Source organism: Rhamphochromis longiceps, linkage group LG3 (genome assembly GCF_057381845.1).
Source record: "Rhamphochromis longiceps isolate RC_006_pf linkage group LG3, R_longiceps_female_GT1.1, whole genome shotgun sequence".
Taxonomy (NCBI): Eukaryota; Metazoa; Chordata; class Actinopteri; order Cichliformes; family Cichlidae; genus Rhamphochromis; species Rhamphochromis longiceps.
This window is the reverse complement of record NC_140559.1, coordinates 56,980,625-57,002,868: the sequence shown is the minus strand read 5'-3', so window position 1 is coordinate 57,002,868 and position 22,244 is coordinate 56,980,625. Positions and strand designations below refer to the sequence as shown.

The window sequence follows — 22,244 nt, the reverse complement described above, 5'->3', positions numbered from 1 at the left end:
ACAGTCCACTGCCTGAAGCCCAGCTGCTCACATGTAGCTCCCCTATCTCTTTGCATTCTTAAAGTAATAGTCTAGTCTACAACTTTTTCAAATAATTGGCTATTTTCTCCTTCTTACTCTCTTTGTGTGGAACATGATAGTGATTCAAACTGGTTCATAAAAGCATTTACAGTTGCTCTAGGAAATGTTCCTCTGGCTCTCATAAGTGGTTTACATTTCCGATGACTGCAACAGTACTTCAGTTATAGCTGCAGGCTCACACCCAAAACTCTCTCAGCCTTTCCAGTCAGCTGCGTACATAGATGCACACACCATGGACTGTCATGTTTGGGGTTATGATTAAGGCTTGTGAGAGTGCCGCCTGCAAACATAAAGCTACTGGTGGAAAAATTGCTGAATCTGACTTTTAAAATTATCACTACCAGGGAATAAAACTCCCCAAAATGGCCCCGTAGTGAAGATTGTAATTACTGATTTTTTTCTTCTTCATAAGCTGTAAACATGGCACAGACATAAAGCAGATAGGGATTCACACTAGTATATATTTTGACTTAAATTTCTGGCCACCTGATAGATGAAAGCCCAACATTCACTCATCTTTTCATGGTTTGTAGCTAATCTGGTTTGGCCTCTGGCTTCTGAGGGAAATATCAGAACCACATTTTCCCGCAAGTAGCTGATTTTGCTGAGGCGATCAGGTAGCGTATGCTGAGGTTTTAGGACTTTTTCACCCGCTGTGGCCAAAACAAACAACAAAAAAACAAATCTACGAAAGCGAGTTAACAATGATGATAACAATAGTAACAGTAATGGGGCAAGCAATGAGCAAGGGGATGCTAGAAAACCTTGCACTGTACATTTATGACATGTCCTTCCATTGCTGGTATCAGTAACTGTTAGAAAAAACAGCATATAAATCATATAAATTGCCTTTTGTCACCATAAAGCTTCAAACACATAAAGCTTCAAGGACATTCAAGGACGGACTGAAAATGAAAGGAGAAAAACAGTCAAAGTAATCATTTGTTCGATAACTTTGATCGATCTTCCCTGATAACTTCCTGTTTATACAACCTAGATTGCTACAACATTGCTGTAAGACAGACATTTAGCTGCTAAACCTGGCAGTCCAGTCAGGTTGTGAAATAATATTTGCAATGCCTATATCACATAATAAATTGTCAGTCTAATATGTACAGATGGGGTGAAATGATGTGTGTATCTACTGCAATGCGAGTATTCATAAGTGTGTGGGGTTGTCTTTATCTGTCAGTCTAATTGTGATTATGGCATTTAATTAAGCCTGATGATTTGCACTTCTGTAATAATCATTAGTTGTGTGTGTGCATGCGTGTGTGAGTGAGTGTGTGTGTGTGTTTGTGAACATGTGTGAAAAGTTTTGGGCCGTGCCATTCCACTAAGACCAAGGATGAAACTCTCTGACTGTCTATCTGTCTCACTGCAGGATTAGCTCCGTGTCATCGCTCTTGGAAAAGAAAAACTCTGTTGACACTGAAATCCTCATCAAATCATCAAATGTCCTCTGGCTAAAAATAGTCACCTCATGTCAAGCCATGGAAACATTCACATCTTCTACAGCAGCTACAACTCGCACGGAAGCCACCGTGGTAAATGTCAGTGCCATCTTAGAACAGCTGCAACATCCACCTTTATAACCACATAACCTCTGTCAAAGGATTTTTCTACAATAATACAATGACAGCTTAGTTGTTTGTGGAATTTGTAAAAGCTTGACTCCCTTCTGGCAAACTAAATGACCTGTGAAAGCTGGTATGAGAAACACATAGTTGTGATACATAAACAGACTGCTAACTAGCCAAGTGTGAATATAGCTAATTAGAATAGCAGTGATGTAAACGTCCCCACCGCATATGCGTGGGCGCATTTGTGCATTTATGGGTTTGACACGCATGAGTGGAGAATTTAATGTTGGATTTCCTGTTTTGACTGTCAGCAAAGGTGTGATGTGGTATTTTAGCCAGAACCTCGTAATGTCCTCTATTATTTTCAGTCAACAGCACATGCACAGTCAGTCATTTACATAAAAGCTATAAGAACAAAACCAGCTGGCTTGCCTATTTTTTTTTAAAAGTATGCTGCCTGTAGAAAAACACAATACTTTGAAGTTTATATTTGGTATTATTGAAGTATTTTGAACACACTGAAAAAAGGAGAAGTAAAAAAAAATGTTCATTTTTGTTGTCTTGTTTCTGTTGAAATATGAAAGAGAAATAAGACTTCAATGTCCAGCATATATAATGTCCAAACTTTGATATGTAAATTGACACCATGTTTCATTAAGGCAGCAGTAAACAAACCAAGTGCTTTTCGGTTCTTGGAAGTGGAAGTCGTTGCAAAGAAGGTGCTGCACCAAAAATCTCCTCAGGATTGCTTTTAGGAAGTTGCTGTGGTCACCTAATGCAATGGGCATTTGTCCGCGTGGAAGATGCTGACTTGTCTGCAAAGTTCAAAAACTATTTGGAAACGGTTTGGAAAATGCTAGTTCCCAAAGAAGTTGCTAGGCAGATTTCAATGCAGCAGTATGCACCTATTTGCCACTATTTTAATGCTCGCAATTGCTAGCACTTTTCAACCGCTAACCAATTGGTCATACAATACATACTTTTCCCTAGCAACCACTGGTTGCCAGGGGTTCACTGACCAGTCTCTAGACCTAAGTGATCAGGGCACTAGCAATCAGTTTTGCAATGACTACCAGCAATCTCTCAAAACTGGTCAGGGGATGCACATTTTGTGCTATTGGCTGATGGTTTTTAGAGACAGTCACTGAGGGGCCTAAGATAGCGGACTTTTGAATACAAACTTTTCTTTTTACATTATATAATAAAACTAGAACAAATGCTGGCCTACAACAAGATATTGAAGGCCAAATTTATCCTGTTGAATACATACATGTTTCATACATGTGTGTTAATAATAATGGATTGGATTTATATAGCGCTTTTCAAGGCACCCAAAGCGCTTTACAATACCACTATTCATTCACTGGTGTAGGCAAGCTACAGTTGTAGCCACAGCTGCCCTGGGGCAGACTGACAGAAGCGAGGCTGCCATATCGCGCCATCGGCCCCTCCGGGCCAACACCAGTAGGCGGTAGGGTAAAGTGTCTTGCCCAAGGACACAACGACCAGGACAGAGAGCCCAGGGATCGAACTGGCAACCTTCCGGTTACAGATGCGATTCCCAACCCCCTGAGCCACGGTCGGTTGTTAGTTAAACTGCTGAATTTTGCTTCAGTAATCCATCAGACTAGAAAAACTAAATAAACATCATTTCATTCCTAAACCATTGTTTAAAAAACGAATTCATGGATTACATGTGATTTTTTCCTGATATGGTTTATATTTCAGTATAGTGATATCTACTACTATTATACTTAAACCCATACTAGTACTTAAACGCATCTTTATCTCTCTTAGCCACAACAAGTTGTTAAATATATATATTGCATTTCCTTAGGTAGTCAGTCAGGCCATCCTATTTGCTGAGACGCTCCCTCCCTGTGTTATGCTGGAGTCAGGAAAACATCTGGAAGTTAATTATGAGGCTTTTCCTCAGGATGTAGTCAGGCAGGTTTCCCTCTCGTTCACTGACTCCTTTGTCTTGCCCGGGGCTTGTGTATTGGCTGTCAGCAAATTGCAGTGCAATCTATGCTGGTTTTAATCATGTTTTGAAACAACTACAAGGTAGGCTATGTGTTCTCCTCCCCATATCTTACCTTTTCAGAGAGTATTGTAGTAGTATTTTATTCGCTTTTCCACATTCTTGATTGGGGTGTGATTGTCACAGAGGAGGCAGGTAGATGCTTTATAACCTGCGGTCGCAATACCGTGTCTCTTTATAGATAAGCTGATTTTGAGGGCACTTTGATTACATTGCACAGCCTGTTACATCTGAGCTAATGCGTAAATTTCATTTCTACTCTACTTGCTGTCACCTTTACAACGGTTGTATAACCCACAATGACCATTACATTTGTCCCCAAAGAGTTGGTGTCTTACCTAATACTGTCTGGCCTGAAGCTGTCTTGTATGGTGTTTGTCTGGTGATAGTAAGATAATGAGCTGGCTTTTGTTTCATATGCCCACTGATTAGTGCTGTCCAGCCATTCCTTCAGTAAGGTGGTCAGTCCTAATGCAAAAGAAATGTGATGTAGACGAGTTGTGTTCTGACTAAGCTCATTTGCAATGTGTGGCTGGACCGGAATTGTTTAGTGACAGGTTACCTGTCATGGTCCTGGGTCGTTGACCCAGCGTTTTGTGTTTTGTGATTATTTCCCTCTGTTCTAGTTATTCTGTGTCCTCCCCCCTTGTGTCCGGTTCGGGTTCTAGATTTCCTGTTTTGTTCTGAAAGTCTGTGTCTGTTGTCATTGTGTTCAGCTTGTGTCCTCCAGTCATCATGTGTATTCAGATCAGCTGTTCTTCCCTCCTGTGTGCGATTACCCGATTACCTTGTGTGTGTGTGTGTGTGTGTGTGTGTGTGTGTGTGTGTGTGTGTGTGTGTGTGTGTGTGTGTGTGTGTGTGTGTGTGTGTGTGTGTGTATATAGTGGGTGTCGGTCTGTGTTCGTTGTCGGCTCGTCTGTGTTTCTTGGTATCCTGGTCCTTGGTCTGCGTCTCTCTGCTCCGCTCTCCGTTTTGTAAGATTTCAGGTTTGCTCTTTAGTTTCTCCCAGTTTAGGTTTGTCATTACTCATGCTTCATTGCCTGTTTTTGCCACTGCCACCGTGTAAATAAACTTCACTCGTATCATCAGTTTGCTGCATTTTGGGTCCTCCTTTTCCTCCACACCACACGGCTCACTCCGCCAGCCGTGACAGTACGAGCCGACCAAACATGGACCCAGCGGCATCCGCACCTCCCGAGGAGCTTCAGGAGGAACTAATTGACTCTGTTTCCAGGTTGGTTAACCTATGGCTCGAGCATGAGGGGGAAGAGTGTCTCCGCGCTGTAGAAGCCAGGCTACAGCAGCTCATCTCTGCTCACTCCTGGCTGCTGGACTCTCTTCACCCGCTCGCACAGGACTTCATACTCAACGAACTGCACCTTCACCCACCAGCCGCTACCGCTTCCCAACTCAGCCCGGCGGCGAAGATTTTGCCCGGCCCGCCGGAGGTTTTGCCCGGCCCGCCGGAGGTTTTGCCCGGCCCGCCGGAGGTTTTGCCCGGGAGGAAGCGACGATCGCGCCGTCGGCGCATCACCCCACAGCCGAAGACTAGGACTTTGGAACTGCCAGCTGTGGTGAGTGAAAAGGACCCTTTTTCTGTTTTGGACTGTGTGTCTGTTTATTCCGGGGCTGTGTTTTTTGAGTCGGCTGCCCTGCCGGTAGCTCAGTTAGCTGCCCAGCAGCCACTAGCTCAGTTAGCCACTCAACCGTCACCCCCATTACAGTCACAGCCAGACCTATTAGACACTTGGTTACAATCCATAGCTCAGTCAATAGCTCAGTTGACAAGAGACTCATCCGCCTTATTATCACCTATTCAGCCATCGTTGTCACCAACTCCTCCTGCACAACAAGTTAAGTCCATCCAACCCGGAAAGAACTATTTTTCACCTGTTCATGTCAAGCAGAGAGACACACCACATAATATTGTAATCAGTCCTCAAAAGCTGGCCAGCCCAGAGACTGTGACACACTCCAGGGCCTCCCCAGAGGCTGGGTCCCAGCCCCCGGCCGACTCTGGACCCCTGGAGATTAAGAAGCCAGCTGAGGACTGTATCCGGCTGTCGCTGCCTGAGCTGAGTCGATGCTCTGTGCAGCTGCAGTCTGCTTTGTGTTTGCCAGAGGCCCGTGCGCCTGCTGGTTCTGATCTGTGCCTGCCAGAGGCCCATGCGCCTGCTGGCTCTGTTCTGTGCCTGCCAGAGGCCCGTGCGCCTGCTGGCTCTGTTCTGTGCCTGCCAGAGGCCCGTGCGCCTACTGGTTCTGACCTGTGTGTTCCAGGGGCCCCGGTGCCCACTGGTCCAGAGACTGTTTTCGCTGGGGGGCCCGAGGAGCCCGTCCAGCCTCCTGCTTCGCCTGCTGGGGGGCCCGAGGAGCCCGCCCAGCTTCCTGTCTCGCCAGCTGGATGGCCCGAGGAGCCCGTCCAGCCTCAAGACTCATCGGCTGGAGGTTCAGGAGAACCTAGCCAGCCTCCTGTCTCGTCAGCTGGGGGGCCCGAGGAGCCCGTCCAGCCTCGAGACTCGTCAGCTGGGGGGCCCGAGGAGCCCGTCCAGCCTCGAGACTCGTCAGCTGGGGGGCCCGAGGAGCCCGTCCAGCCTCAAGACTCGTCAGCTGGAGGTTCAGGAGAACCTAGCCAGCCTCCTGCCTCGTCAGCTGGAGGGCCCGAGGAGCCCGTCCAGCTGCCAACTGCAGCCTCATCATCCTCGCCAGCTGCAGCTTCATCCACGCCACGGGCAGCAGCAGCTTCTTCCACGCCTGCAGCGCTACAGTCTCCGGCTTCCACGCCGTCGCCTGCTGCAGCCTCATCATCCTCGCCAGCTGCAGCCTCCGAGCCTTCATCCTCGCCCGGTCCAGCTTCGTCTTCAGCATCGCCTGGTCCGGCTCCAGCCTTCGTGTCTTCAGCATCGCCTGGCCCGGCTCCAGCATCCTCGTCAGCATCGCCTGGTCCAGCTTCTGCTTCAGCTTCGCCTGGTCCGGCCTCTGCTTCAGCATCCTCATCAGCTGCCTCGTCTGGTCCAGCCTCTGCTTCGGTCTCGTCTGGTGCTGCGACGGCCACGCCACCTTCGGGTCCCAAACTGCCGCCTCGACATCGGCGGTCATCTGCCAGGCCGCTGGTGGAGCGTCATCGTCAACATGGACGACCTCCTAGACGCCGCCGCTGCCTTCCGCGCGGTCGGCCTCCAGACTTGTGTCATCGCCGCCGTTGCCGTCCGCGCGGTCGGCCTCCAGACTTGTGTCATCGCCGCCGTTGCCGTCCGCACGGTTGGCCTCCAGACTTCTGTCATCGCCGCCGTTGCTGTCCGCACGGTCGGCCGCCTGAACGGTTTCCCTGTTGCCGCCGCTGCCGTGTGCACGGGCGGCCCCCTGAACTGCCTCCACTCCGCCACCGCTGCCTTCCGCTCGGTCGGCTTATGGATCTACGTCGCCGACGTGGCCGGCCTCAGAAGATGAACTGTCCTGGACTTCTGAGTTGTCAGCCTCCGGGCCGGCCTCCTGAACTGTGTTTTGTTCTCGTGCTCCAGCATGTGTGTTTTTGTTTTGGACGATTCTCTCGGTTCGCTGGAGCTTGTGTTGGTCCCTCCATCCTGGGCCCCCGCCGCCCGCCCTGGGTTGGTCGTCTGTTTTTGTTTTGGGCTGTCTGGAGCCAGCCCTTGGAGGGGGGGTACTGTCATGGTCCTGGGTCGTTGACCCAGCGTTTTGTGTTTTGTGATTATTTCCCTCTGTTCTAGTTATTCTGTGTCCTCCCCCCTTGTGTCCGGTTCGGGTTCTAGATTTCCTGTTTTGTTCTGAAAGTCTGTGTCTGTTGTCATTGTGTTCAGCTTGTGTCCTCCAGTCATCATGTGTATTCAGATCAGCTGTTCTTCCCTCCTGTGTGCGATTACCCGATTACCTTGTGTGTGTGTGTGTGTGTGTGTGTGTGTGTGTGTGTGTGTGTGTGTGTGTGTGTGTGTGTGTGTGTGTGTGTGTGTGTGTGTGTGTGTGTATAGTGGGTGTCGGTCTGTGTTCGTTGTCGGCTCGTCTGTGTTTCTTGGTATCCTGGTCCTTGGTCTGCGTCTCTCTGCTCCGCTCTCCGTTTTGTAAGATTTCAGGTTTGCTCTTTAGTTTCTCCCAGTTTAGGTTTGTCATTACTCATGCTTCATTGCCTGTTTTTGCCACTGCCACCGTGTAAATAAACTTCACTCGTATCATCAGTTTGCTGCATTTTGGGTCCTCCTTTTCCTCCACACCACACGGCTCACTCCGCCAGCCGTGACATTACCTGCCACCAGGTGACGTGTACAATTGCCTTGGAAATGAAATTAATCACCCAGAGGTTGAGGCTCTTGCATGCGTAACCTCTGAGCAACAAGCTGGCTGCTTCAACTACTTGCAAATGGACTCAAACAGCAAAACAATTTCATTGCAATCACCAGGCAGCCATCAGTTTTTCCAAATTGCACCAAAGTTGCTGTCCTATTGTTACTTTCTGATTGTGCCATAAATGTAACTATTTCTGCTTTCCTTCAAACATTTGTGTTTTTAACAATCACAGAATTGTATTTTTATTGTAGCAGAAGATTTTAAAAACTTAATATCCTGTGAAGTAAAATATTAAGTTCCTTCCTTATGTTTATTATACTGTTTTACAATATTTCAGTAAGGAATTGTAGTAGATACTAGCTACTTTATTTGAAGAAAATATGACTTATGTACAAGTTATTTAAGTTTTAAACTTCAGATATAATTAATTTATATACATTTTACTAAATTGCTGTCATTATTTAATTGTTACTTAATATTACTTGCTTTTTTTGCCTTCTCAAGCAAAGTGGCGCATTAATAGATCCTAAGAGGTCTAGAACTCCTTCATGAGAGTGCACACGGAGCAGCTAACAATTAAGTAAGTTAATGTTAAAGGTCCTTATTTCTGTGGTAAGTGGCTGATTTCATTAATCAGGATCTACTAATGAATACATTTACAGTATATCAATTTATAGTTATTTAAGACAAATCATGACCTAATGTGTTAATGTGTGTCTGACTGAGTCATTTCTCAGGCATTCCCTAGTAACTACTTATTGAACACTAACAGTTTCACACATCTTTGCTCTTTCTTATTGGAAAAGATCACTTTTCCAATCTAATTAGTGATCCGCTCATATATAAAGGCCTCTTTACTTGTGTTTTTTCCAGAAAAGGAGAAGTGTATGCTCAAATATTTATCAAGCGAAATGATTTGCAAGCTGTGATTACATTTGCAACAGCCTTGACATCAAGAGCAATAAGAGATTTACTCACTTTATCGGCATGCTCCTCTAAAGGGAAGTCATACCTGCATTGCACAGTTTCATTTCATATTCCTTTTCATATAAAGTGCATTTGTTCACTGAATTATTGAACATTTTATGACTGTTGGGGAAATTGTTTTAGGTGTTAGCTGTACAGCATCGTTTTCTAAATTAATGTGCTATCTGTTTCATACTTTTTTTTTCTACGTTTTCCAAGTGTGCATTTTACCTGAAACATTTAGCACATGTTCCAGTGTCTAAGAGACGGACTGAGCATTTGTTTAGAATAAAAAATGAGAGGAGTGAGAGGACCAAAGCGTATTAAACTCCAACATATATCCAAATTAGAATTGTAGAAGCTTTACTACGATTGCAGGTGAGTTTAGATATAGAATTGTGTGAGCCACAAATGTGAGCTTATAGCCAAAACTTAAGTTGGAAAATGATACAATGTCAAGATCAAAGAACACATTATAAAATCTAAAATGCTTCAGTCGTCTAATCTTTATTTAATTCTTCAGTTTAGAAACTTTAGCACCGAGCTGAAGAGCTTTTATGGGATTTATTAGGGATTAATGCGAGCAAATGCTATAGGAAAGTCAAGCAGTATGCCCTACAGCATTTCCAGTTTAAGTTCACTTCTAATTAAGAAAAACAAGGTGACAGCATTTCTACTTAAGTAAGATATTCTGGCAGTCTTTCCAATCAGCAGCACTGTCCTCCCTAACCCGACCCTCACTTGTTTTTCTCTGTCCTGTCGTCATCTGACAGCAACAACCACAGAAGTAGCAGTGGCAGCAGTTGTGACAGTGCCAGAGGCCACACTACTCTGCCACACAGTGATCTGGCAGTCTGTTGCCTCCTCTGCTTCGTCCTATCATGGTTCTCCTCCCCTTCCTTCCCCCTCACCACCTCTCCTGGCGCCCTCTCTGTCTAAGCTGATAGACACTGGAGCAAGACAAGGGGTCAGCCTGGCCACCAAGCATGTTTGCCCACTTCCACCTTTTCACGGAGCATGAGTAAACGTTTGTGTGTGTGTGTGTCTGCATGCGTGTGTGAGTGGTTGCTGTAATAAATGAGTGTATATATTTAGCATGCCTTTTTTCTTTCTGTCCTCTTTAATTTAGGCCCTTCCTGCTGCTCCTGTCCCATTCATTTACAGTAGATAAATTTTGTTAGTTTTGTTTTCAGGCACAGTTTAAATTTACACTTTATGTGCCTTTAAAGTACATACATGAAAAGCCAGAGAGTAAAACACTTCAACTGCTGCACCAACTGCAGGCAGACTAAAACGGTTTCATCTCACTAGATTTGGCTAAGAGTTCTATGCCAACCGTCTAAGATGCCAAAGAGATGAAATCTGAAACTGTTGCAGTGCGTATAGAAAAGACACTCAATTAGGTTCATTTTAAAATGTTATTATCTTAATTTGCCCCTCTTTTATGGAATTTTTTTTGGTTCCAAGTCTTTCTATTCATGCAATAGCCCTTTTCTTTGCAGGCATTATAGTATTTCATAACTAATTTTGAATCAAATAAAAGTTCTGTTTTTATCAGGTTTTTCACTCCTTTGCATTATCCCTGAATTATCATCTTAAAACAACCTGTTTTCCTTTTTGTTTGTGAAAGTCTGAAAGTAAAAACAGGAGTAGAAATGCTTTCTTTGCTCTTTAAGCAAGCACTATTGATGTCTTATTGGATCTTTGTAATTAATTTGTTTGTGGAATGCTTAAATGTTACAGACCATTAAAGAAATTTTAAAATAAGACAAATGTAATCTGAGTTAATACAAAATGCAATTTTTCAATGATTTTTTCATTTCTTAAGTCTACCTGGCCACATAAAATTGCCTCCTCTTATTAAATCATGAAATAACTGTGACTAACCACATGTTTTTGAATAGCTAAGTTTAATTTCACCACCTACACCCAGACATGATTACTGCTGAATCGAGAAAAAGCTGAACCTGAACCTGTCTGAAAAGTCAACTGGGCTAAAATATCTCAAAAAGCTGTACAAAATGCTGTGATCTACAGAAACACAAGAACAGATGAGAAACATAGCTATTTATATCTATCAGTCTGGAAAATGTTACAAAGCCATTTTTAAGGCTTTGGTGCTCCAGTGAGCCTTGGTTTTATAAATAAAATTACATCGCTGATTACGTTGCTGAATTGTCGCATTTGTAAATTCTACATAGTTGAAGAAGAAGAAAGCTCTGCTTTTACTGACACGCTTCTAAGATTGGGGGGTCTTTTGAACGCAATCTGTGGCAGCTTGCTCAAATAGCCCTTCATAATAGGGACAGAACATATAGTGTGCCAATACTTGTGAATAGTAGTGGCCATATATTTAGTCAGACGTGAATTTTGAATGGCACATGAAATCTTCTTGTCTATATTTGTTCAAATCCAAGTGGTGTTTAAACGTTGAAATTGTATTCTTGAAATGATTCAGGCTTGTTTTACCTGCTAATGTTTATATTCTCTTAAAAGTCTTTGTTCTACATCAGCCATTTGTGCTTTGAAATCACAGTGGAACTGAGATATAGAAAGATTTCTTTTTAAGGTATAGAAAGATATGAGTCATTATCCAGAAATGGAAAAATAAACTGTGTTGAACCTTCTCAGGAGTGCCCAACATATCAAAGTTATTTCAAAAGTACATGGATGGCTCATCCAGGACTTCACAAAAGAACACAGAACAACATCTAAAAACCCGCAGGCCTCACTTTCTTCTATTAAGCTCAGTTTTCATGATTCAACAGTAAATGGTAAATGGACTGGTTTTTATATAGCGCTTGTCTACTTTACCTAAGCACTCAAAGTGTTTTATACCCATTTACACAATTATCGGGAAGGGGGTAAATACTTTTCCTTAACCGGTATGTTTTAAGTAAGGATGAGCACACCATTTGTGTTTGTGTTCTAAGGTGCTGTATGTAGTGTAATCTTATTTGTTTGCATGTGTTTCATCATTTCTGTTTTTCCTCTGTAGGATCCTCCTAAATAATGACATTGTACATCGTAAACCTTCTGGGAGAAAAATGCAGATAAAATGAGATGAAATGCACAGAGGTAAACACATTCTTTTATGCTTTTGTCAAAGTCTATTCTTTTTGCACCTGCATCCGTTTCTTGGGATCAAACACACTTTATTATTTATATAAATCTCCTAACATTGTGACAGATAAATCAGGATGTAAAGGTAAAAGCTCTTGAACTACACCTTTATCGAATATCTGTAATTATTCTATATTTTTACAGCAAATGAGCAGATAAGCACAGTGAGATATGCGATTAGACAAAAAGGGTTAAGCCACCTTGTAGGATCTCACCTACTTATGTTCAGGTAAGAACACTAAACACTGCATCACAATTCAACCAGCAGATAGTTATTTAAACCTCCATGCAATGATGATGCACTGAAAACATCTGTGTTTGTCAAACTTTAACTAAAGCTCACAGAGACTCATTTACATATTTTTAAAACCAAATATTTAAAAGTCTATTCAAATGGTCAGAGGACTTAAAGTGGCTTTTAATGATGGCCTGGACTGCACAGCAGTGACACCAGTGGACTCATTCAGCACTATCAACATATGGAGGGATTCTCATATTTTCTGTGAAGCCAAGCTGACAAAACTAGTAGTATTGTAATATTTTTCAGGCATAATGTTTTCTCAAGTTTATTTCACTATGCTGTATTTTCTTTACAGTTTAATAAGTTACATCCATGTTTGTTAAAATCCACAAACCACATCTAGAAGTACTGAGACGACTTTTCTGAAGGGGGCCTGCAACCCTGAACGTTTTTGAGTGTTGGTTGAGTATCCCCTGAATTTTTATAAATATCTACTGTGATTTAAGGTCAACCTCCACAATACCCTGTAAGACCTAGTTATTTACTTTCAGTTTAGCACTTCAGACATTATTAATTCAACCTGCTAGTACCACTCATCTCTTTTCTTTCACTGACTCAATGACCCAATTTGTAAAGCAATGAATTACATCTACAGCAGCGCAACTTTTTACTACTTTCCACATTTTAGATACAAACTGAAGACATGAAATATATGAAGCACAATATATGAAATTATGTAGCAAAGAAAAAAATGATAAATAACTCTACATGTGTCTCACATTTTAGGTTCCTGAAAGCAGCTCCCTTTGCTTTGTTGACAGCACTGCCAACCCTTGGCCTTCTCTCAAACGAGCTTTGTGATGTAGTCACCTGAAATGGTTTTCACTTCACAGGTGGTTCATTTGTGGAATTCCTTGCCTTCTTAATGGGGTTGGGATCATCAACTATGTTGTGTAGAAGTCAGGTTGGTACACAGCTGACAACTGTTAGAATTCACATTATGGTAACGTCTTGATGCATTCTCAATCATTCAGGAAAGTAAATCTCCAAAATGTTGATTCTGTTCATCTGGACGTAGCGTTTTGTGGGAGAAACGTTTCGTCACTCATCCAAGTGACTTCTTCAGTCTCAGCTGACTGCAGGTTTCCCCAATCTTATAAACAGTACATTTGCATAATGACTGAAACCAGCCCACTGAAGGAACAATGGGCTGGGAGGTCAGTTCCTTAATCTTAATTGCATAGCATTGTAAGATGGCGAAAGAAAAGGGAAAGACCATCTCTGAATCGATGAGGGGGCCTAAGGGTACATCTTTCGCCATCTTACAATGCTGTGATTGCAGCCATTCCCCAACTCTCTGTGAATGGTACTCATGGCCATTGATCAGTGGTCTTTGATCAGTGGGTTTTGGTCAGTGGTTGTTGATCAATGGTCATGAGAATTTGCATAATTAAGGGAAGGAAGACCAGGAGTCCCCTCTGGAACTGAGGATATATTATTATTATTATATCCGAGTCACCAGCCTCAGAAATCGGAAGTTAACAGCACCTCAGATTAGAGCCCAGATAAATGCCACACAGAGCTCCAGTAGCAGACGCATCTCCACATCAACTGTTGAGAGGAAACTGCGTGAATCAGGCCTTTATGGTCAAATAGCCACTACGAAACCACTGCTAAGGAAAAGCAAGATTTGTTTGGGTGAAGAAACACAAGGAATGGACATTAGACCAGTGGAAATCTGTGCTTAGGTCTGATGAGTCCGAATTTGAGATCTTTGGGTCCGTCCTTTACAGTCACCTGACCTAAACCCAGTGAAGATGGTTTGGGATGAGATTGACCTCAGAGTGAAGGCGAAAGGGCGAACAAGTGCTCAGCATCTCTGGGAACTCCTTCAAGCCTGTTGGAAAACCATTTCAGGTGACTCGTAGGAAGCTTATTGAGAGAATGCCAAGAGTGTGCAAAGCAGTAATCAAAGCAAAGGATGCCTCTTTTGAAGAATCCATAATATACCGATTTTATTTGTCACATAAACAGTACAACATATAGTGAAATGCTTGTGTCCTGAACTGCAAACAGGCTGCACTTCAGGGCTGTTTTTTTAGGATTAGGGGTAAACTCAATCAAACTTGCGACCCTCGCTCCAGAGGTGTGTAGTCTTACCACTACACTATCCAGCTGCTTAAAACTTACAACATGTTTTCATGTTTTGAGCTATATCACACTTTTTTGTTTATTACATAATTCCATATGTGTCCATTCATAGTTTTGATGCTTTCAGTGAGAATCTAATATGGAAATAATCATGAAAAACCATTAAATGAGAAGGTGTGTCCAAAACGTTGACTGGTTGTGTATAATATACTGGTCCTCTGCATTATATCCTCACACTACAAATGAGTGGAAGAATTTGCAGAAACAGCCATTGCTTTTTTTTTTTTAAATACAAGTCTAATTTCCTTAAACTTTTTTGGACTTTGCACTGCAATGAAAATGCAAATAATGACATTTCTGGGGAAGCTTTTAATTCCCTTGGACTGAAGTTGCGAGTACACTGGTTGGAAATGTGACTAAATTAAAATTTTTTACTGATGATGGTGCCGTATGCAAGAGCCATGAATATTTAAACAAAACTGTAAGGCTTTCTGTTGCAATAGCATTTATTTTTTTATTTTCAGGATTCAGCCTGTCTTTACCAAATTCCTTGAACAAAATATTGAATCTGCACTAAAGCAATAGACTGACTGGCACACCAACATTGCCATTCATTGACTCGTTCTTTTAGTAACCCAAGAAAAACTTGGCTAATGTAATTTGTTTTAACTGAGACATAATTATTACATTAATTAAGTTGTATTAATTTTCTAATTGCATTTACTTACTTCACTTTCTGAAGCACATTCACATGTAGATTTTGCAGAGCAATGCACCAGCACCGCTAAAGAAGCAATCTGGTGCTTTGCTCATGGTCACGTTGATGATGGTTGACGGTGCAGAGTAGGTTTTACACACTCATTTTTCCCTACCAATTTTTTTTCCAGGCTGATATGGGTTCCAGGAAGCCTCTAGTCAAAAGTCTGCATTTCTAATCTGCTGTGGGTCCTGCTGGTTCATCACACTCCCTCTGCCTCTTCCACTCCACCAGTATTTATTTTCTCTCCCTGGGCCAGACAGATGGGAGTGTTCAGGAATAAAAGCGTCAGTATTTACCATATTATTTACTACCATCAGTGCTAGCCCCTTTGGCCATGCCAGGCTAAGAAAAAACACCTCATTTTCCTCCTCCTTCTCTTCCTTTTCTTTGGCTTTCCTGGATCATTTAGGATTTATGTGGGACAACTATCCTGTTCAAGCCATTTAGTAGCTTGATCAAAGATGTGTCAGTGCAGCGATTCACTGCACTGACCCACGGGTTAAGAGTGGGTTTCATTCACTGTGTAGCATATATATCATACTGTGACAGATGAATGGTTTTGTATCTCTGTGGACAACCTGAAACCAAATACGGACACTAATGGATTTCTCTCTGCAACGGGAAAAAAGTCATATAAAGTGAGTGGCAGGAACGATATTATAAAGAATGGAGGAAGATATTAATCTGGGATTTTTATCAAATGTACACCAAACACTAGATGAAGACAGTCGATGTTGTGTCATCAGCGAGATGACAAGAAACTTGTACACAGTTTCACTTATGTAACAGATAGTATGCAGTGAAATTTTGATGTGCCTTTATGCATATAGTTGCATAATAGTGGGAAAACGCTGCTTTTCATTAATTCACAAGACTATTAATTCCAGAGCTCAAAGTCCTAATACCAATTTTCTTATACAACATTACTCATGCTAACAGAAAGACAACTTCTAATTAGAGCACGTTTTAGCTTAAAGAATGAGCTATGTCCATAAAAGTCTGTATTAAACGGAACCTAATATGCTCATTTTAGAGGGCAGATTTTCTCACCTAGAGTCTACTGGAACAGCTGTGCATGATTCACAGTTTAAAATAATCCTTTTTATCTCATACTGGGCCTTTGCTTAGCTCCTTGGTTAATCCACTGTCTGAAATAAGCTGCTTTAGCTCCCTTTAAGCCAGCTTTCTTCTGATTGGCTGTCCCTTTGGGAAAAAAGAAGAAGAAGAAGAATGGAAAGTGGGTGGGGCATATGCTCTTGCTGCCAGAGCCTTGGTGCCCATGTGAGGGCTATGATCGCTAACTGACATCATGCAGAGCCAAGAGTTAAAAAAAAAGTATTAAAACAGTCGGATGCCTGAGCTTTTGGCTCACACTGAATACTTGCACAGATGTTGGCCTCGTTATGTGAAACTTTGGCCATGCTTAATGAGCATCCACCTTTAGAATAGTAAATGTCACAGACAGACAGTTGCCAGTCCTTTGAAACTGTGGACACAAATTAGATTATTTAATTCACCACTGGGATAATGTCACTATCAATATAATCAATACCCTTAAGATAAACAGTTTTTGATGCTCAACAGGGTCTGAGTGAGTGCCTTTCTTTACATGCGTGCAGGAACAGCTTTGTGTTGTGCATATGTGTGTGAGATGCTGTGAGTGTGTAATTATGGGCAGATTATGGAAGAAGCGGACAGCATGAAGCAGTCTTTGATGGGATTAAACACTCAATTACTCAGCCAAGTCTGCCCAACCCCTCCTCCTACCAGCACCACCCGTGCACACACCCGCATGACTCTCAGGTTGAAACATCTGTGAGTACACAAAAACACATACACGCATAGATAAACGACAAATGATGCCATTCTCACTTCTGTTGACAGGAAGTGACAACAAGTTTAGAGCACTTTGTTTTTGCAGGTCAGTAAGTGTTGCCATGACAACAGTGTGGAAACATCCCATTTTAGAACAGGAAGTGGCGTTGCTCCCCTTGATGTTACATTAAAGGCAGTGTGTTTAGATTCTGTATTTTTTATATGTAGTCCAGATTCAATGCAGTCATTTAAACATTATGTTATAGAGAAAGGAGGCGCACACTTACGCGTGAATGGAAGGAGAAGCGTCTCTGGCAAAAGGAGGCTGTGCAAACTTGACCAGGAGATTCTAAGAAAATGCTTGTTCACTTCTTGCATTAGTTTGAGATTCTTTATGTTAACTAGTACTGAGGCTTTACATATCTGTGATAGACCTCTTGCCCCTTAATAGCAAAGATAAGCTTCAGCCCCTTGTAATCTTGAATTGGATAAGCAGTTTAGAAAATTGATTGAGTTATCAGCACACTGAGGAAGGTGAGTGTTTAACATCCACATTCAGACAAATTGTGTTATAATATGTTATTGTTCTGTGCTCAGAACACCTTAAAAACACAGTGGAGAAGGACTTTTGGAATCAATGCTACTAAACAGCATATCAGATTTTCTTTCAGCACAGTTACCCTTCAGACTAAGCAAACAGAGCTGATCGATTCTATCTTACTGAAAATATAAGACAAAATCTACAAATGTCATTTGTTATTCAAACTATCATCCCATCTGAGATGTCCATTTGCCTCATATTGCTATATCAAATCTTTCCCTTCCTCTGATAGAGGCGATTAAGGAAAGTCTTTGACTACATCCTTAAAGCTCTCTCCAGTTGTTGCAGTTTCAGAATTCTTTAAATGGGTTAGTCTCATTTGAGCACTGGGATAATGTGTAGCATACTCACCATAGCAGAGCTTAGGGGAGGGGCTATGTTATTCTGAAGGGTAGTGAGAAAGCTACAGTTCTTGGTGTTGTCTTTATTTCCCAAGTATATTTAGAGTTATAATTAGTTTTCTTATCCATTCACGAATGGTAATCCAATATTTACTATCCCTTTTATCTCTGTTTGTGGTCCATGATTAAATTAGTAATGCTCAGCCGAGTTCACCAGCAAGTTCCTAAATCTTTGTGCCTGCTGTTTGGTGGTAGGCATGTGGTTTACTGTCTATTTGTTTTTCTGATAGAAAGCATGTGCCTTTTGAGCTCTGAGATTGACCCAAAGGGAAAAGTAGGTGTAAAACTAAAACGTTGTACGTCTCTATAAAACAGACCTGTAGGGGTAGAGTCCAAATTTGGGGTGAAAACCACCTTAAACTAAGTGATGATGATTCCACAGCTGAAGGGGATGCTATCAGCTTCTCCTATTTTGAACCTTTTTTATTTTAAATGTAAATAACATACATAAAACAAGTGTTTTCATTCTTTTATTGATTGCTATATTTCTCTCTGCACAACCTCTACTCTACTGTCCTTTACAAGTTTACTTTTAATAACCACATTTCCACTTCCACTACCAAGCAGATATTGTCCCTGTCAGTGGCCTTTTACCAACAAATATACCTGACATTTGAATGCACACATTAAAGTGTGTGTCCTTGCCCGCCCTACTGTATAGATACATGGATGTAATAGGGACTTCTGAGAATGCCTATTATCTACCTGTATGGGTGTGTGGGTTGAGAAATTGAGGGCCAGCTACTGTGGAAAGGTCAGGTCCCCAGTCAGGCACAAGTGGTGGTCCTTGTTTATTGTACCCTTTGGAGTTACTCAAGTCCTGTAGTGATTTACAGTTACTAATGTTTTTCATAGTGTCTTACATATAACCCCATGACATTAATAGCAGTCACTTTTTCATAACATGTTACTAATAATGCCAGAGCCTTTGTTTCTTCTGTATCAGCAGCTGTTTAATCCAGCTGCCTCAAACTTTGCAGGTGCTTTGCAGGTAATTGAAGTAAACACAGTGATGAGGTTGTTGAATACTCACATTTCAGCTAAAACCTGTGTAACACTTTATAATATGGCTAAGGGTGTAATTACATGGAATTTTTATATACTTTATTTGAAATTCCAACTAATTATATTTACCTACAAATACTTAAATGTAAGTCAACTAGAATAAGGGGACAACAAGTCAGCTGTTTACAAGAAAGAAAAAAAAATTATAAGTACATTTAAATAGCTTGTCAGTAACTTTATTTAGCGCATGGGTGATTTAAATATTATAAGCAAAGTGTCATTTTAGGTATTTTAAGGAATGCACAAATTGTGGGTTTTTTACAGGAAATGAAACAAAAATTATACAATATATATATTATATATAATAATTATTGTGTTAGTAATTACAAGTATTGTGTATTTTCTTGATAATTTTGACAAAAAACAAACAATATTTTCCCATCTTACATTGTAAGTCTACTGTACTTTTTGATCTGCAGGCTGTATTATGGGGTGGCGTAATCTTGCCTACCTCCCAGGTATTTTACTATAAAAGTAGTAAAGGGAGAAAAGTCCTTATTACATTTATGTTGGTTAAATAAAAGTGCAATTGAAAAATGGAACAGCCATCATGCTCATCAACATAATGAATATTAAATATAGAGATTTAAAATTCAGATGTAAAAAAGGCAAAATTATTTCACTCCAAAAAGTACAAAAGGGAAATATTTTTTATTTGTCTGCAAAATTACCACGAATTACTAAAATTACTCCTTAAATTTATTTACTTACTTATTTGCTTACTGCTTGATACCCTTTTATGTCTGCCTTATGTTTGTAAGATTTGTAAATAAATAAATTACATTGCAATTTCAAATAAAATACATTGAAATTCAGTTCACTTACAATAGAACTGCGCCCCTTGAGGGCCATATCACCAAGTGTTAGCAAAAGTTATTCTGAGACAATTTAATCTCTTAGCTCACTTTAATTCCTCACTATGATACCTGCAAAAGTGAAAAATAGCTGTGTGTTTATTTGATTTCTTTTCTTTGACACTTACTTTTCCTTGATGACTAAATGATAAATATACTGGTTTTATAAAGCCCTTTTCTACGTGAGCACACAAAGTGCCTTATACAACTTGCCTCATCCTACATTTAAGTGCCTTTTATCTATCATTCATGCTCCAACAGATGCATCAGAGAAACCTGTGGTTAGTATCTTACCTTTGGATATTTAGCATGCACACTGGAACAGCCAGGGGTCGAGCTACAGCCACCCCCAGTAAACAGTTTGCTGGAAAGCTTCACAACAACAAAATTAATGTTTTGACAGGTTTGGACAGAGGTGGCAAAAGTACAAACATTTTGTACTTACGTAGACGTTCAGATACTACTGTCCAGTAAAGGAACTGATTCAAATTCCAGATGCAAGTAAAAAACTAAAGCCTCTGAAATGTACTCAGAGTAAGAAAGTAAACAGTAGCTTTTTGGAGGATGTTTCTAACAGCTATTTTTGTGCAAAGCTAGCTGAGCCCTGTGCTATATGAATGTATTAATGTAATATTAAAATAATATTAGCATATGGGAATAAAGATTTTATTTCACTCTAAATTTTAATTCTAATAAATTTTCTTAGCTTGAATCATTTATGTAGAACATGAGAAAAATATTAAAATTAAATTACAATTAAACGGAATTAAATTATATAAATTAAAAATAAAAATAAAAATTTCTTTGCCTCTAAACTGGAAAATGAGTACAGTATTTTAATGCCAATTGTAAATAACACATTTAGTCTACCTCAGTTTGTTTTGCAGCACATTTCACAATCATAAACAAACATAATATCACTTGTACAAACCTAATATGTGATTTAAAAACATGAGCATTTACATGTAATCTTTACATTTCCGGTTTATCACACCTCACTGTGCAGTCCTTACCATTAAATCTAACATCTCTTCTTCCTCTCCTGTCCTGTCTTTCTTATCTTTCTCCATCTCTGAGTGAAGTCTCTCCTTCTTTTATCTCCCTGTGAAATACAGCAGCTGGACCTTTAGCTAGCGACACACTGTGTGACAAATTGCACACAAACAGTTTGCTGATGTTTTCTGAGCTGATAAAAAAATTGCATTTGAAATTAATAAACGAATAGGACTGCCTTTCATGTGTTACTGTTTATGATGTGTGACGGCTCCCCTCTAAATGCATTAAACTAAAAGTAAAAAGAAGTTTTGAAAATGAGAAACGAGTAGAAACCGTTTGTTTAAAAATGTGGGGAGGAAAAGTAAAAAGAATATTCAAGTACAGATACCGAAGAAATCTACTTAAATAGACTAATAACATATTTGAACTTTGTTACTTCACACCTTTGGGTTTGAGACAGCCACAGAAACACACATGTAAGCATTCAGTGAGTGCATCCTTACAGCTGTCCTCTTTTCAGAACAGTACATTTATACAAATAACAAACCTGGGATTGAAACTGTGTCATGAGTCAGCGTGATTTAAACTCACATGTGATGTTATGGGCTGTAGCCTTACAGATTACAGACTCAGGATGAGTTCATCACAAAGCTAGTTTATTCACGTGGTTCATCTGTTCCTTGGTGGCTGTTTTACATACTTTTGAGTATCTCTGATACATTAAAAGTATCACTAGTTTAAAGTGGGTGGCTGTAGCTCAGGTTGTAGAGCAGGTCATCTACTAATCGGAAGGTTGGTGGTTCTAATTCCTGGCTTCCCTAGTCTGCATGCCAAATATCCTTGGACAAGATACTAACCCTAAATTGCTCTCCGATGCATCCATCGGAGTATGAGTGTGTGAATGATAGTTAAAAAGCACTCACAAGCACTTGCTTGGGTGAATGCACAAGTTGAGTGCTCAGAAGAATAAGAAAGTGCTATATAAGAACCAGTCCATAATACTAACAGACTGATATTTGGTGGTACTAATAAGACCAAGGCTGTGCTGCTGATGTTATTAAGCTCAGGTGCCAGCTCAGAGATGCATGTGATGATGTTTTTAACGGTGTTTAAGAAAATAATATGGAATTGTTATTGTAATGAATGAGTGGTGTTAACCAGTTAAATGCTACTATTTAGAAGAAAAAATGCTGTGCGAACACTGTGTTTTCTTTCCTGTTTGTCCCATATAGCCATTAAGACTTATTGTCCCTGACATGGTAACTGTAAA

The 22,244-nt window shown here is 40.9% G+C and overlaps 1 protein-coding gene and 1 long non-coding RNA gene across 3 annotated transcripts in view; both read left to right on the top strand.

The window, feature by feature from the left end:
• LOC146675427 (uncharacterized) overlaps positions 1 to 22,244 on the top strand; it is a 387,382-nt gene that overhangs the window by 190,057 nt on the left and 175,081 nt on the right. The gene's annotated exons all lie outside the window — the stretch shown is intronic.
• On the top strand, positions 4,287 to 7,920 carry LOC146675438 (uncharacterized). Its single transcript, XM_085402544.1, has 5 exons — positions 4,287 to 5,279; positions 5,526 to 5,867; positions 5,946 to 6,092; positions 6,288 to 6,903; positions 6,976 to 7,920. Exons 1-5 carry the CDS (start codon positions 4,875 to 4,877, stop codon positions 7,428 to 7,430), a joined length of 1,965 nt encoding a protein of 654 aa, XP_085258670.1. The 5' UTR covers positions 4,287 to 4,874; the 3' UTR covers positions 7,431 to 7,920.

Coding starts and splice junctions, on each gene's coding strand:
- LOC146675438 (XM_085402544.1), top strand. CDS start 4,875: ATGGACCCAGCGGCATCCGCACCTCCCGAGGAGCTTCAGGAGGAACTA. Junction 5,868..5,945: donor CTGATCTGTGCCTGCCAGAG/GCCCATGCGCCT, acceptor TGCCTGCCAGAG/GCCCGTGCGCCTACTGGTTC. Junction 6,093..6,287: donor AGGAGCCCGCCCAGCTTCCT/GTCTCGCCAGCT, acceptor GGGCCCGAGGAG/CCCGTCCAGCCTCAAGACTC.